This window comes from Rhizophagus irregularis, chromosome 17, assembly GCF_026210795.1.
Source record: "Rhizophagus irregularis chromosome 17, complete sequence".
Classification (NCBI taxonomy): domain Eukaryota; kingdom Fungi; phylum Glomeromycota; class Glomeromycetes; order Glomerales; family Glomeraceae; genus Rhizophagus; species Rhizophagus irregularis.
In genome coordinates this window covers 2,600,499-2,615,428 of record NC_089445.1, presented here as the reverse complement: position 1 = coordinate 2,615,428, position 14,930 = coordinate 2,600,499, and the positions used below count along the sequence as shown (strand labels likewise).

The 14,930-nt window shown below is 27.6% G+C and overlaps 1 protein-coding gene across 1 annotated transcript; it reads left to right on the top strand.

The window, feature by feature from the left end:
• Positions 1-3,146: 3,146 nt before the first annotated feature.
• OCT59_009298 (uncharacterized protein) lies at positions 3,147-9,261 on the top strand (the record flags this gene model as incomplete). Its single annotated transcript, XM_066133448.1, has 26 exons — positions 3,147-3,191; positions 3,470-3,483; positions 3,639-3,742; positions 3,961-4,102; positions 4,170-4,330; positions 4,448-4,634; positions 4,740-4,848; positions 4,936-5,151; positions 5,235-5,343; positions 5,431-5,546; positions 5,648-5,746; positions 5,816-5,913; positions 5,988-6,062; positions 6,178-6,398; positions 6,472-6,554; positions 6,660-6,909; positions 6,989-7,077; positions 7,157-7,233; positions 7,330-7,438; positions 7,504-7,613; positions 7,686-7,845; positions 7,927-8,184; positions 8,254-8,454; positions 8,521-8,637; positions 8,701-8,833; positions 8,912-9,261. 26 exons carry the CDS (start codon positions 3,147-3,149, stop codon positions 9,010-9,012), a joined length of 3,384 nt encoding a protein of 1,127 aa, XP_065999886.1. The 3' UTR covers positions 9,013-9,261.
• Positions 9,262-14,930: the final 5,669 nt, after the last annotated feature.

The window sequence follows — 14,930 nt, the reverse complement described above, 5'->3', positions numbered from 1 at the left end:
GAATTCAAGTGATTCAAGAAATATTAAAAAATGATAATAAATATCAATTATGAGGTTGGTTTTGAGAAGCGTTACTATACGGATAAACTCGCTTAATTCGTTTTAATTTTAAAAATAATCATAAATTTGGTAGTATTCCTTTTTATGTTATGATAAAATGTTATTTTTAATAAAATATTACTGTATTCGCATTGTTGAGCCAAATTAATTGAAGGCTCATAATTAAGATACATTTAGTAGTATTAAAAATAGGAAAATCAACATTTTTTTTAATACGTATGAAACAGATTGTAACACTAATTTTAAGTGAATTGAAAGTAAAATTAAATGGTTGTATTTTTTTTATTCTTGAAGATATTTTAGTATTACGCAGGATATCAAAAAAAGAAATATTAATATACGAAAGGATACAATGGCTAAGGAATATATTTGATGATTAAAAATTCAAATTCTTTTTTATTTACCAAGTATTAATTATTATGTATTTCCGATAGAAATTAATTTAGAAAAATTCTATCGGAAGATGCAAATAAATCCATATTTATCATACAAGTTTATAAATCTATTAATTTATGCATTATCACTAGTTTTAAACTTTTCAAATTTTGTTAATTTATATATTATACATGGTGATTTACATTAGGGTCATTGTTTTTGCTTTAAAATTTTTTTTCATTTGGATATATCTATTTAAATAAAAAACAAGGCCGGTGTGCAAATGATTTTGTAATTTATTAATATTTAAGCCTTTATTAATGCATTTCTATCATGTATAGATTAATTTTCGTAAGGAAATTATACAAAACCTGAAACAAAGATGATTTGAAATATGCGGAGAATAAATTATCTAGATTAAAAGGTCAAAAAAAAAAATAGTATATTAGGCAGGACAAAAAAATTTTTTAGATTCTCGTGACATAAAATTTTAAAAAATGACCCGGTCGGCCGGCATTTTTTTTATATATGTAAAAATTTTTTCATATGTAAAATTTTTTTACGCACATTGGCCAAAAACTTAAAATCACGTGATGAAAATTTTTACTATAAAAAAAAAAATTTCCATTTTTCGAAAAACTGACCCGTCCGGGTCACAAGAATCTAAATTTTTTTTTGCCCGGCCTTATATCAAATAAATCATTAAAATGTAATAATAAAATACTACAGCCCTACCATAAAGGGACTTCCTAAGAAGCGCAATTAGCGCACTATGCGTCCACCCTGTAAAAACATTACGCACAGCACCATGCCGTTCCACAACTATCCGGTCCTATCGCAGGACTGCAGCAGTAAGCTGGTACCCACAAGCTTACTAAAAGCAAGCGCCTATGCTCCAACCCTCGCATAGTACTATACCGCTCCAAAAAATTTCCAGCCAGACCAGCTGTGAGACTGCAGCAAAGCTGGTATTCACAGGCTTACAAAGTAAGCACGCTAATACGCTATGCTCCCACCCATACATAGTATTATTCTGCTCCAACAAAAGCACCAAATATTTACCTGCTGAGCATACCAATAATATTTCTTTAAGTGGTAATAAAAAGAAAAGTATAATAAACAGATATGAACGAAGGAAGTGAGAAAGGAGGGAAGGAAGGGGAAGAAGTGAAGGGAAGAAAGAAAAGATAGAAACGAGAGAGGGAGGAGAAGAAAAAACAGAGGGAGCAGAAAAAACAGGAGGAATACTAAGGGGAAGAACGATAGGAAAAGTGAGAGAGGAAAGAGTTAATAAGTAAAAAGTATATATAGATTTGTAAGAGTATAAAAAATTGTTGACAATAGTGAAAGATGAGATGAGTGATCATAGTGTCACGATTGTTACATGTACACGAAAGTTAAACAATTTGACAAATAATTCTTGTGATCTTATGGCGTCAGTATAGTACAACTTGAAAATCGTTGACAATGACCGTATCTATCTTTTCTGTAATATGTACATATTTGTATTCTATCTGTATATTAAAAAAATTTAAAGATTGACTTTAGAGAAAGTTGAATATTCTTTAAATTTAATCAGATATATTTTAATAAAAAATGAGAAATTACTGAAATCACTAGACGTAATTTAATAAATTTATATTATTCAAAATTAAAAAATATTTCAAAAATTATTTTTTATTAACAATTGAACTTTTCTTCAATTATTGCTTAACTATTTATTTATTAAATTACATGTACAATAGTAGAAGCTAGCGATAATAATTCCATTCAATAACTTTCTTAATTGCATGGAAGAGGAAAAAAATTTTAACTCGGATAATATTAATGCTACTTCATAAACTATTTAGGTCGACTATTTTGGAAGTATATACATTTAATGAATTTAAATACCTTTATTCTTTGTGAAACGTGTATTATTACATCCGTATGCATACTAAACTTACCATACATGGAGTTCAAAGAATAAATACCAAAGTTAACAATCTACATAATGTAGTTAAAAATTAAATAGAAGACTATAATTGCAAACTTTATATCAAAAAAAAAAATCATAAATTTTGTAATATATGTTGTAAAAATAATATGATGCATGCATTTACTATCATTCTTATATTTACAATACTTAATATTTTCGTAATACTTTAATTATTTTAATATTGTTTTCGACCAATTAATATTAAAAGGCAGTGTATAAAAAAAATTTATTATCAAGTCTAATATTTGGCTTTTTAATCTCAAACTTCTTGTAAAATCAACAGATTTTATCATTTCATTTAAAGGTCTACCTAATAGATAGAATCTGGATTATTTTTGTTACAGGTTGTCACTAATACCTGATGAACTCACTGAATTACTGATTTCTTTGTAGTAACCCAAATGAGCAGTTGGCAACATTTTTGCATTAATTCAATATAACTTTCAGGTGTATTTGTGGCAATTGGAAGACGAAACCCATCATATAAGATATAATAGTTATTCGGCACGAATTATATTGGGTAAATCAGCTACCTTTAGGTAGCGTTAGTAATTCGGCTCAAAGTGCCGAATAGCTATTAAATATTTTTTTAAATGTGCAATTAACTAATAATTTAAAACTCATTTATTTGTTAAAGTTGTTTTTACAAAATTCTAACAAAAACACATACTGTATATAAAACTTCTAATATTTCACTATAACAAAATTTACCTAAAGATAAAAAACTGCAGATATGTTATACCTAGTTTTATTAGAACATTGTTTTTTACATATATTTGTAAATTAATATACCCTTGTAGCCGTGTAACATAACCCAGCTGAGATTTTTTAAAATACCCATACTTTATATGTATAAATAATTGTAAAGTCAATTGTGTAACCCATGTAACTCATGTAAAAGTACCGGGTATTTGCAACAAGGTATGTCGATCATTCCTTGTTTATAAAAGACATGCATTTGCTCATGAAATTTTTGCATTCAAATAAAACAACTTAGGTATTGTTCTACTCTTGTATTTGGTGATTATTTTCGAATAATATTACAGCAGAATATAGTGCAGTTTAGTGAGGTACTCCTATATATATATATATATATTTTTGAAGAATTTTAGACAAACCTGTAGATTTTCTTGGTTAATTAATACATACTATATAGCAGATAAATTTATATAAAACGAAAAGATTATTAACGAGTAGATGTTACCATTTTACTGATTTACTCAAGGACGGAAACAATAATTTTTGACCAAACAGCTACCGAGGATATGGATATACCTATGTCAAACGTGGGGGATGGAACAGTTGGAACACTATTGCCCGTCACAGATTGTATGTTAATTATTTAAACAGATTATTTATTGTATTAAATTTATCATTTAACTGACATAATTGTTGAAGTTTATACTACTTTGAGCCTTTTAGTATAAACAAATAATTATTTTAATTTTATAATGCGACGATACTATTTATAAAAATCCAAATTCGAATTTCTTCTTTAGGTAGATATACTATTACTAGTTTGACCAGATCTTATTTTTATATCACAGATGAACCTATGGCAAATAAAATTATGCCCGATCTAGGTTATGAGATCGAAGACTTTAAATATAACACATGGCGTGTAACAAATTGGCGGCATTTGGAAAAGAGGATAACAGGGCCAGAATTCGAAGCTGGAAATTGGAAATGGTGTGTTGTAATAAATTTTCAACGAAAATCATAAACTTATTTAACGATTTTCATTTTTTTTCTTTAGGCGAATTTTACTATTCCCCTCTGGCAATAATAATCAAGATACCGTTTCTATTTATCTTGATTTTGTTGATCCTAAGGGTGCTCCGGCAGGCTGGCATTCATGTGTTCAATTCGCTTTAGTCTTGTGGAATCCTGAAGATCCAACACAATATATTTATCATCGTATGTATGAGAATTAAATTTTAAAGCATCTATATAGTCATCACCTACGTATATGTTACTATACTGTTTTTTTTCGTGCCATGATATTTCTTTTGATTTGGAATTTTTGAATTCTAGACGCGCATCATCGATTCACTGCCGAAGAATCGGATTGGGGTTTTACTCGGTTTTACGATTTACGTAAATTGTTAACTCCTTGTGAAAATCGAACGCTTGCGTTAATTGAGAATGATTCGACCAATATTACGGTGTTCGTACGAGTATTGAAGGATCCTACAGGTGTCTTATGGCATAATTTCAACAAGTATATTACCTCATTTATTTCTATAATTCAAAGCTTGATCCGCAAATATTCTCTTTAGTTATGGCTTTTAATATTTCTGACGTTGTGTTTAACCTCTTCGTATAGTTATGATTCAAAGAAAGAGACGGGATATGTGGGATTGAAAACCCAAGGCGCTACAGGTTACATAAATTCGTTACTGCAGTCACTTTATTGTACGACTTATTTTCGTAAGGTAAGTACAATTACTAATAGGAATATTATAAATTAATGGTTTTACTTATATTAAATTTAATATCCTCTGTTTATTTATAAATTATAGGCTGTTTATAAAATCCCTACAGAAGATGATGAGCCAATCAAAAGTGTCTCCTTGGCATTACAACGAGTTTTTTACCAATTACAGACATCAAATACTCCGGTTATGACGACGGAATTGACAAAATCTTTTGGATGGGATTCAATAGACTCTTCCATGCAACACGATGTGCAAGAATTTAACAGAGTGTTGCAAGATAATCTCGAAGGCAAAATGAAGGTAATTCTTCTAAACTACTATATTAGAATTTCTTTCTTCGTGCTTATTAGCTAATTTATGGTCGTATTAATTTTTTTTATTAGGGTACAAAAGCCGATGGTGCGATTACCAAGCTTTTTGTTGGTAAAATGAAGAGTTATACCAAATGTGTTAATGTAGATTATGAGTCTTCTCGTGTTGAAGACTTTTATGGTAATAATAAGGTGTTTCTATGATAATACTTTTTCATAAATTAATAGTTATTCAAGATAATAAGTATTATATTTTAATTATGATTAGATATTCAACTGAATGTGAAAGGTTGTAAGACTTTAAGAGATTCTTTCAAGGATTATATTCAAGAAGAAATATTGAAAGGCTATAATAAGTATCAAGCAACAGGTTATGGGTTGCAAGTAAGTTGAAAGCAGACGTTAATAGTTAAATTTTTTATTTTGGTTATTTGCGTTATTTGCGTTAAAGATACTTGCAACTAACTAATTTTTATGTTACGCAGGATGCCAAAAAAGGTGTTATTTTTGAAAGCTTTCCTCCAGTTCTACATTTACAACTTAAAAGATTCGAATATGATTTACAAAGGGACGCAATGGTTAAGGTGACAAATATATTTAAAAATGTTTGATGATAAAATGATCTCTTTCTTATCGAATTCTTATTATACAAGATTAATGATCGTCACGAGTTTCCGATGGAAATCGACTTAGAGGAGTTTCTATCAGAAGATACAGATAAAACAAATCCTCATAAATATTTATTACACGGGTTCGTTTGACTATACAATAATTACTGTATTGTCATTATTTCTAAAATTTTTCTAAAAATTATTTATTATACAGTGTACTTGTTCATAGTGGTGATTCACATGAAGGTCATTACTTTGCTTTATTTAAACCTGAAAAAGACGGCAAATGGTTTGTTGTACCATTTAAATGATAATTTTTTCTTTAGAAAAAAGAAAAAAAATTAGTTCAAATCAAAGTGTGCGTGTTATATGTACTCATTTTAAAGTTGAAATATAAAATATAGGTTTAAATTTGATGATGACCGCGTCACGCCTGTTATAGACAAGGAAGTATTTGAGGATAATTATGGTGGCGAATACCCAAATGCGAACACTATAACAACTCTCTCAGCTGCAAAGAACCGTAAATGGTTTACCAATGCCTATATGTTAGTTTATATTCGTGAATCAAATGTTGATGAAATATTGTCCCCTGTGGTTCCCGAGGATATACCTGAACATTTACGTATGTATATGCTTATATATTTAAATCGATCAGGTTAAAAAGTGATCGTAATCTATTTATTACTATTTTATAGAAAAACGGTTGGAACAGGAAAGAGCCATTGAGAATCAAAGGAGGAAAGAGATGGAGGAGCGACATCTTTATCTTATTGTCAAAGTAATTAATTATAAAGTCTATTTTACTTTATTTTATTTTTTATTTATTTAATTTTTTTTTTTTTGAAACTGCTTTTTGTTAATTTAAACTGAATCTTATATATAGGTTGTGACTGCTGAAAAATTCAAAGTTCATCAAGGATTTGACCTTGCCAACTTTGATGATCGTCAATATCCACTTTCTGATGTATATGTATATAAGATTCTAAAAAGTGATACCTATAGATCTTTTAAAGAAATTGTTTCTCGAATTTTCAATATTCCTCCAGAACAAGTACGATTCTGGATTTTTGTAAATCGTCAAAATAAAACTATTCGACTTGATGCTCCAATATCAGAATCTTATATCGATACTAGTAATGTAGTCTTATATTTAAAATTTGTTGCGACTTAAATTTGTTTTAATTTTAAACTTTTCATTTAATGCATAAATAGGTATGGGAGAAATTCATGCAAAGATGACTTCTCGGCAGAATGAAATGAAGTTGTATATGGAGGTAGCAGAAATACCGCTTAGTGGCTTGGTGCATAGCAATAGTTTATATTAGTCTTTCAGATTTTCTACTTTTAAATTTAAAACTTATATTATAACTACTTCTGTAGACATGGTTTCCTGCAAATCATATGATGGTTTTAATGGTTTTCATCAAATATTTTGATCCTGATAAACAGGCTTTCGAGTAAGATTTTTTTTTTTGTTAAAGTTTTGCATATAGTACATTATAATCAATGTTAGTAAAATATGTAAAATATTAATATAGTATCTAACTATATAGAGGTCTAGGTCATTTATATGTACAAAAGTCCGGTAAGGTAGGCGACATTACTCGTGTCTTATGTGAGAAAAAGAACTTTTCACCAGATACTCCCTTGAAAATATATGAGGTATACATGTCTGTAAGTTTTATATTTTGTTTATAAATTTCTTTTAACATTGTTTTAATTATTAGGAAATCAAACCAAACATGATTGAAGAAGTGAAACTCAAATCCACTTTTCAACAATCAGAGATAGATGATGGCGATATAATTTGTTTTCAAAAGGCTTTAACAGAAAAAGAGTATGTATTGACACTATACACTTTTTTATATCCTATAATAATATTAAAAAAAAAAAATTTTATAATTTTTAGGATCCAAGAGCATACAATATTTTGTCGTTATTGGGACATCCCTCATTTCTATGAATCATTAACTTTACGTATTGTTGTTTCGTTCAAGCCAAAATTGAAAGATCGGGATCCAAAACCTGAATTTGATCTAGTTTTGAATAAAAAATGGACATATGATCAGGTATTTTAATTAATTATCTGTTATAATTTTGATATGATTTATCATTATTATTTTTTCGTTATTTAATATTTGTTAATGTAGGTTGCTGGAGCAGTCGGCACTCATTTGGCCACGGATCCTCTTAAATTACGATTTACCACAGCACATTCGATATCTGGTACACCAAAAAATGTCATCAAACAAACCACCATTCAGACCCTTTCAGAGATGCTTCAAACTGCATATTTGTCACCGCCGGCTCACGTTTTATTCTACGAGATGCTGAAAATAAGTATTGTAGAATTAGAAACGAAAAAGTTCATTAAAGTTTATTGGCTTGGAAACACAGTTAAGAATAAGGTATATTATTTGGATATTTATTTAATTTTATAAATTTCGTTCAAAAAATAACTGTCTAAAAATTTCCAGGAAGCCATTGAACTTGGTCTTCCAAAGGATGCAGTTGTTAATGACATTATAGAAGAAATCTCAAAACATGAAAAAGTGACATCATCATCACCAAATTCTAGAATCAGACTATTTAAAGTTCACCATAATAAGATTCAAAAAGAATATACAGGAACCGAACCAATAGATAGGATACAAGAACAGGCGACATTATACGCAGAGGTGAATATTTTTTGATATGAATTGAGTAAATTATTTTACTCACAAATACACAAATATTAATTATAGGAAATACCTCAAGATGAAATTCATGCAGATCGAAATGATCGAACTATTCAAGTATACCATTTCACAAAGAATCCGATATGCGTACATGGAATTCCGTTCAAGTTTGTTATTAAAAATGTAATTTATTTATTAAAAATTAACAGTATAAATTTCAAGAATCTAATTTTATTATTGACTTAGGGCGAGACACTTGAAAATACTAAAGTACGTCTTCGACATCGGCTTGGTATGAGTAAAATAGAATTTTTGAAAGTAAAAATTGCAATTGTACCTGGAACCTCATACGCAAAACCGAAATATCTTAAGGACGATGGTGAGTTAATAAGAATATTTTATTCAATCGCTTATTTTAATTTATTAATTATATATGATTTTTATATGATTCTATTAGATATAATATTATCGGAAAAGAAATTATCTAATAAAGAATGTCTGGGACTTGATCACCTAGATAAAAGTCGTACGGAGAAAGTTATTTTTATTCGAGGCTAATATATATTGATTTTATTTTATAAATGAATTGTACCATTAAGTTAATCCACTCTTTAACATCTTGTTACGTCAACCCATAATATAATTCACCTCATCCGTAATACATAGTTTTATTGTATTTTAAGAAAAATAGTTTATTATGGAATTATGAAATTTTTAACATTAGTTCTTGTAAATTATCGAAAATCATAATCCATAAAAATCTATTTAACTCGTATATCGTTAGGGATATTCGGATTAATTCTAAAAATTTCTTTTTAAAATTGATTTCAAATGGTCTGAAAATTTGCAAATATCTAAATATCCTAAAATGTAAATACCTGATGAATTTTCTATTTACTCTTTTGCTGCAGATGTTATATTTTAGATTCTCTATCACAATCATTTAAATGTTTGTTTATTAATTTTACATTCAGTATATTCAGTATCATTATTGGAAGTGTTCTTGTCTTTGCACTTGCAGTAATCAAGCTTTACCATACTGTATATATAAGATTCTTTTGAAAAACTGCACTCAAATATTTCTGGTGCAATATTTAGATTTATTGAAATTTGTATTATTACCAACATCGAATTCGAGTTCTTTGTTAGTAAGTAATTACAAAAAATAGAAAAGCAAGTTAAACTAGTTTTGATTGATTTATATATACGTGTCGCGAAAAGAAAAGTATGTGTACATTTGCCATCATTCTTATCTTCACAATAATATTTAAGTTTTTTGTATCTAAAGTAATATCGTATTTATAAATTTTACAAGTTCAGGATTTTGTAATACAATTATTTTATATTTGCCGTCTTTAACAACTTGTTTTTAAATATAAACCATATTCTTTGTTAAAGAAAATTTAATATTAGTTAATCGAGAGTAATGATAGGACCCAGAAATATATATATAGGGGTCAGGTGACGAAAAAAATTAATTTTTTCAGGGCCAGAATTATGATAATGTCAGTCGGTTACTATAATAGGAAATAAAATTCTAACTGGAATTATCAAAAATTATCTAAAAAGGAAAGATTTTCATGATTTTTTTAGTTCAAAGTACGCAGACTCAAACCTGACCCTTATATATATATTTCTGGGTCCTGTAATGATAATAAAATTTAACTGTTTATTATGCACTAGCTACTTACTAACTTATTGATTTTATCATTTTAACAGTCTATTTTTATAGATAGCGTCTGGATTATTTGTGTTATAGGCCCAATATCAGGTGAATTTATGATTTTAGCTGGATTATTCCATACTTTTTGAATTTTCTTACAAGTGCATGGTCAGCATAAAGCAAATTCTAACGGTGCTTTCATCAATTTCACCTAAATTGAGAAGAAACTGAAAAAATATCAGTTTGATTAATAAAGCAACATAGCATATTCATAATCAGTCTGTGAAATTTAATTAATTATTTTAAATTCACCCACAATAATATTATTTTTGACTTTAACAAATTTATTTTCAACAATCTTACTAATAAACTGAATTTAACTTGATTAAAGGGGAACTTTCTTAATAACCGATATTTGTTCGTATAGATGTTCAAATTATATTTTATCTTTTATAACTTGAAATCTTTCATATTCTTCTATATTTTGTAATTTAATTTACTACCATAACGAGTAAATTTATCATAAATATCGGTCTTTCATTTGGAATTACGGTTCAGTGTTGTATACTATATAACTTTCAGGTATATTTGTGATGTATTTCAATACATTAAGACTCGTATTCCAAAACGGTCTTCTACCTATTATTAATTCCCACTAATCATACTAAAATTATATATTAGCATATTTTTATCACAAAGAATTATTTAATAAACCTCTCAAAATCACCTGTTTATATTAAAAGTATTTCCACTGCGATAATCTTGATGGACGATATTTCATTATGTAGTATTTTAAGCCCTTCAATCATGTCTTTTATTAATTTATTTTCCAGCTGATATTATCTCCTGCTTTAATAATAATTCGTAATTATTATAACTAGTAACTGATTAGTACTCATTTCGCTCAGTGTTCAGTTAACATTTCTCGTAAAGTTTCATTAGACTTATAGCAAAATTTGTGTGGTATTTCGAAATTGAAATTTTGAATTATTGCTATAAATGAATTAAAAAAAAAAATAGAAATCCGGTATATATATTCCCAATTTTAATAATCATGGCATGCCTTTAAATATGTGTTTCAATTATTTGAATTATTTGTTAAATTTGTCTTGATAAAATTCTAACAAAAAACACAATAGTAATTGCGAACTTGAATTTATTGCTTGAACTGTTACAAAGTGAGGCTCAAACAATCTCGGCCAAGTTTTTCAATTTAGTTAACTCTAATCCAGTAAATTTCCAATACTTCTTATTTAGACCTTTAATTCCAATAGAATTTTCATTGAAAGTTTCCAATACAATAGAGGTTTACACTTACACACATAAAATAATATGAATAAAAATATTGGAATTGGAATGGGAAGATCCGATTCAAATAAAAAGTCATTGAAAGCGCCAAATTCACATTAAGTCTGATTAAATTAAATTAAATTATTCCTTTGCAAATAAGAAGGCTTTATGAATTTCCGATACAAGTCTTTTCTGCAGAATTAGAATCCCAAAATATTTCCATTAAATTAACAATATATTTGTGTCATTCGTAATTTCAGGTCGGTTTCTATCAACAATTATATAAACGAGACTATATCATGCTCCAAATTTGCAAATAGTTTGCACCCCTACACAATCATACCATACTGTAATTACTGTATATATGAGATTCTTTTGAAAATCAGTACTCAAATATTTAGTCTCATCCTCTAAAGGTTTATTGTCCATAAGATCAACGAAAAAATTTAGGTAAGATTTTTTTTTTATTGACATTATTAATTCAAAATGGTGCAATATGTAATAGCGTCAGTTATTTCACGGGGAGGATATCAATGATTTTCACGGCTGCGCCGTGAAGTTCATGATATTCCAGTGACTCCGTGAAATAACTGATTTATTCCACGGTATCCGTACCATAAAGCCCTTTAATATACTTATTTCAAGAAAAAAAAGTCCCAAATTTTAACTAGGAACCGTGGGATAAATGATATTGTCTTCTTATCATGCATTTATTAAAGAAATCGATTGCTATTTTATACGTAATTTTTGTATTCCTCGTCATTATTAATTATATTTTGCTTACTATAGATTATGAATCCGGGAAATGTCTGATATACATATGATAGTCTACTGACTATTAGTAATGGTATAAATTTTATAAATTTTATTTTTATATATAATAGTATATGTATGAAATTAAATAAAAACTTTGAAATATATTTTATTTATATTTAGATAAAAAATTATTATTACAAATAATAATAATTGTTTACCATTATTGTTAAATTTGTTGAAATTTGTATTATTATCAATATCAAATTCGAGCACTTCGTAAAAGAAATAAAAAACAAGTTAAACAAGTTTTTGATTGATATGTGTCGTGAAAGAAAAGTATGCGTTTACCATCATTCTTATCATCACAATACTTAAGTTTTTTAACGATTGTATCTAAAATAATATCGTATTAATTAGTTACTAGTGCATAATAAAATAATAAATACTAGATTAGTTGAGTAAAAATCCATTAAAACTTCTGTATTGTCTTTATTATCATTACTCTCAACCAAATTACTATTAAATTTTCTTTAATAAAAATACTTTTTTTATCTTGTTTCTTTCTAAAAGTTCCTTTTTTTTCTTTTTTATAAAGGTTATTAATAAGTTAAAGGCGGAAAATATAAAATATTGCATTATCAAGTCCTGAAATAATACTGACTTTTTAAACTTGTAAAATTTGACAGATTTATCATTTCACATAACGGTACTTTTATTGATAGCGCCTTGATCATTTGTGTAATATTGGGTAAATTTATGATTTTAGTTGGGTTATTTTTTGTCACATATTCACTAATTCACATACTGTATTTCAATAAATAAGATTTACATCATCATATCCCAAAATGGTCTTTTGCCTGTCATTAATTCCCACATAATCATACCAAACTATATATTTTTTTCCTTGAAAAAACCTATTGAACAGAATAAGGAATGACAGTACTTAGTATTGTTAAAATAAATTTTATATATTTTTCTTTTTATATTTATTTATAAATTAATAATTTATAAGCATACTAGGAGTAACCCGTCGCGCTGTGCCGGGAATAAAATTAGCCCATCAAGTCAAGAAAAGTAACAATGATATGGCTATATTTTAGAAATAGGCTTAGTATTTTAATAATATTATTTACAGTATGATAAGTTTAGAAGAAAATAATCTAATAAATTTATATAATTTACATATTTATACTAATAAAAGTGAATTGTGTATGAATGTTATATATAAAATATTATATATGAAATATTGTTATATAATTATATATAAAATCATATCGGCCGATAGAGGAAGTCCCTAAAATTTTGGGGGATATTTTTGCGATCAGTAAGAGGGACCGTCATATCAATTGTCAGCCAATAAATTAAACTAATGCCACTTAAATATACTTCTGGTGACCACTTTACATTTATTATATATATACTCGCATCAATACTCTAGAACTCATCTGTTATAAACAACAAATATTTTGACGGATCATAGTACTTGGGACAATGGGTTAGGAAGAGGGACAATGGGTTAGACGTGATTTACATAATAATATACTGTACATAATAAAAAAAGGGTTAGACGCGATTCTACATAAGTAAAAAGGGGCTTAAACGCATAAAAAAGGAAATTTTTTTTGAGTTTTTAGAGAATCAGATTACGTAATATTAATAGTTTAGGGAAACAATTAAGGCCCGATTTCCCCAATCAGCCGATATGTATTATATATGAAATATTGTTATATAATTTTAAATGTGAATTCTATTTATAGAATGACATATTTCACAGTATACAATGTTTCTTGTTCTCACCATTATCTATAAAAATCTTAATATGTTGATATACAGTTACTCTTGAGAATGCAACACATACTGGAAATTGACATTGATTCAAAGTAAAGTCTCATCATTTTTCACCTCATATTACTTCTCATTATTCGTCTCCCATTATTTTCTATTACATCTTTTCATTTTCCATTATTTCTTTTTCCTTCCCATCAATTTTTTTTTGTCTCTTTTTGTCTCTCATCACTTCTTTTCGTCTTCCATCACTCCTCTTCGTCTCCCATCACTTCTTTTTCATCATCCATCATGTCCTATTTTTCCTTTTTGTTTCCTACCACTTCTCATTACTCTTTTTTACTCCCTTTCTTTTTCTATTACTTTCCATTACTATATTGTTATTTAATTTTTTTTATTAGCATCTTTCTCCTTGATCATCGTAATTTACTTATCTTTTTTATTTATTGTTATTGTTTTTTATTTGTATCACTTCATTAAAAATAAATACAGTGAGTTTTTCTTTAAAATCGAAAATGTAGGACTTAAATTTAATATTTGCAAATAAAATTTCATTAAAATAAGATTATTTTGAATAAATATGTTTGCATAAAATTTTTTCAAAAATATCTTCGCTTTAAGTTTAACCGATCAAAAATTTTACGTTACTTACTTAGCCAATTTCCGTTACTTACTTGCTACCGATTTTATAGTTAGGTTATTAGCTTACGTTACTATAAAATACCAACCTATATGTTTGCCGATCAAATAAATGGCCTTGACTAATCAGGCACTGAATCATGCGGTACACAATTCAAAGATTATTTATACAGGCTACAGTCAAACCTCGATGTACCGATATTCTATATACCGATAAATGGTCTATACCGATAAATTTCAATTATCCCATTTCATAATTAATAAAAAAACCTTGTTGTACCGATATTATATATAGTTTCGCGATGTAACATGTAACGATACTCTTTCTTTGTCCCTTTATAGT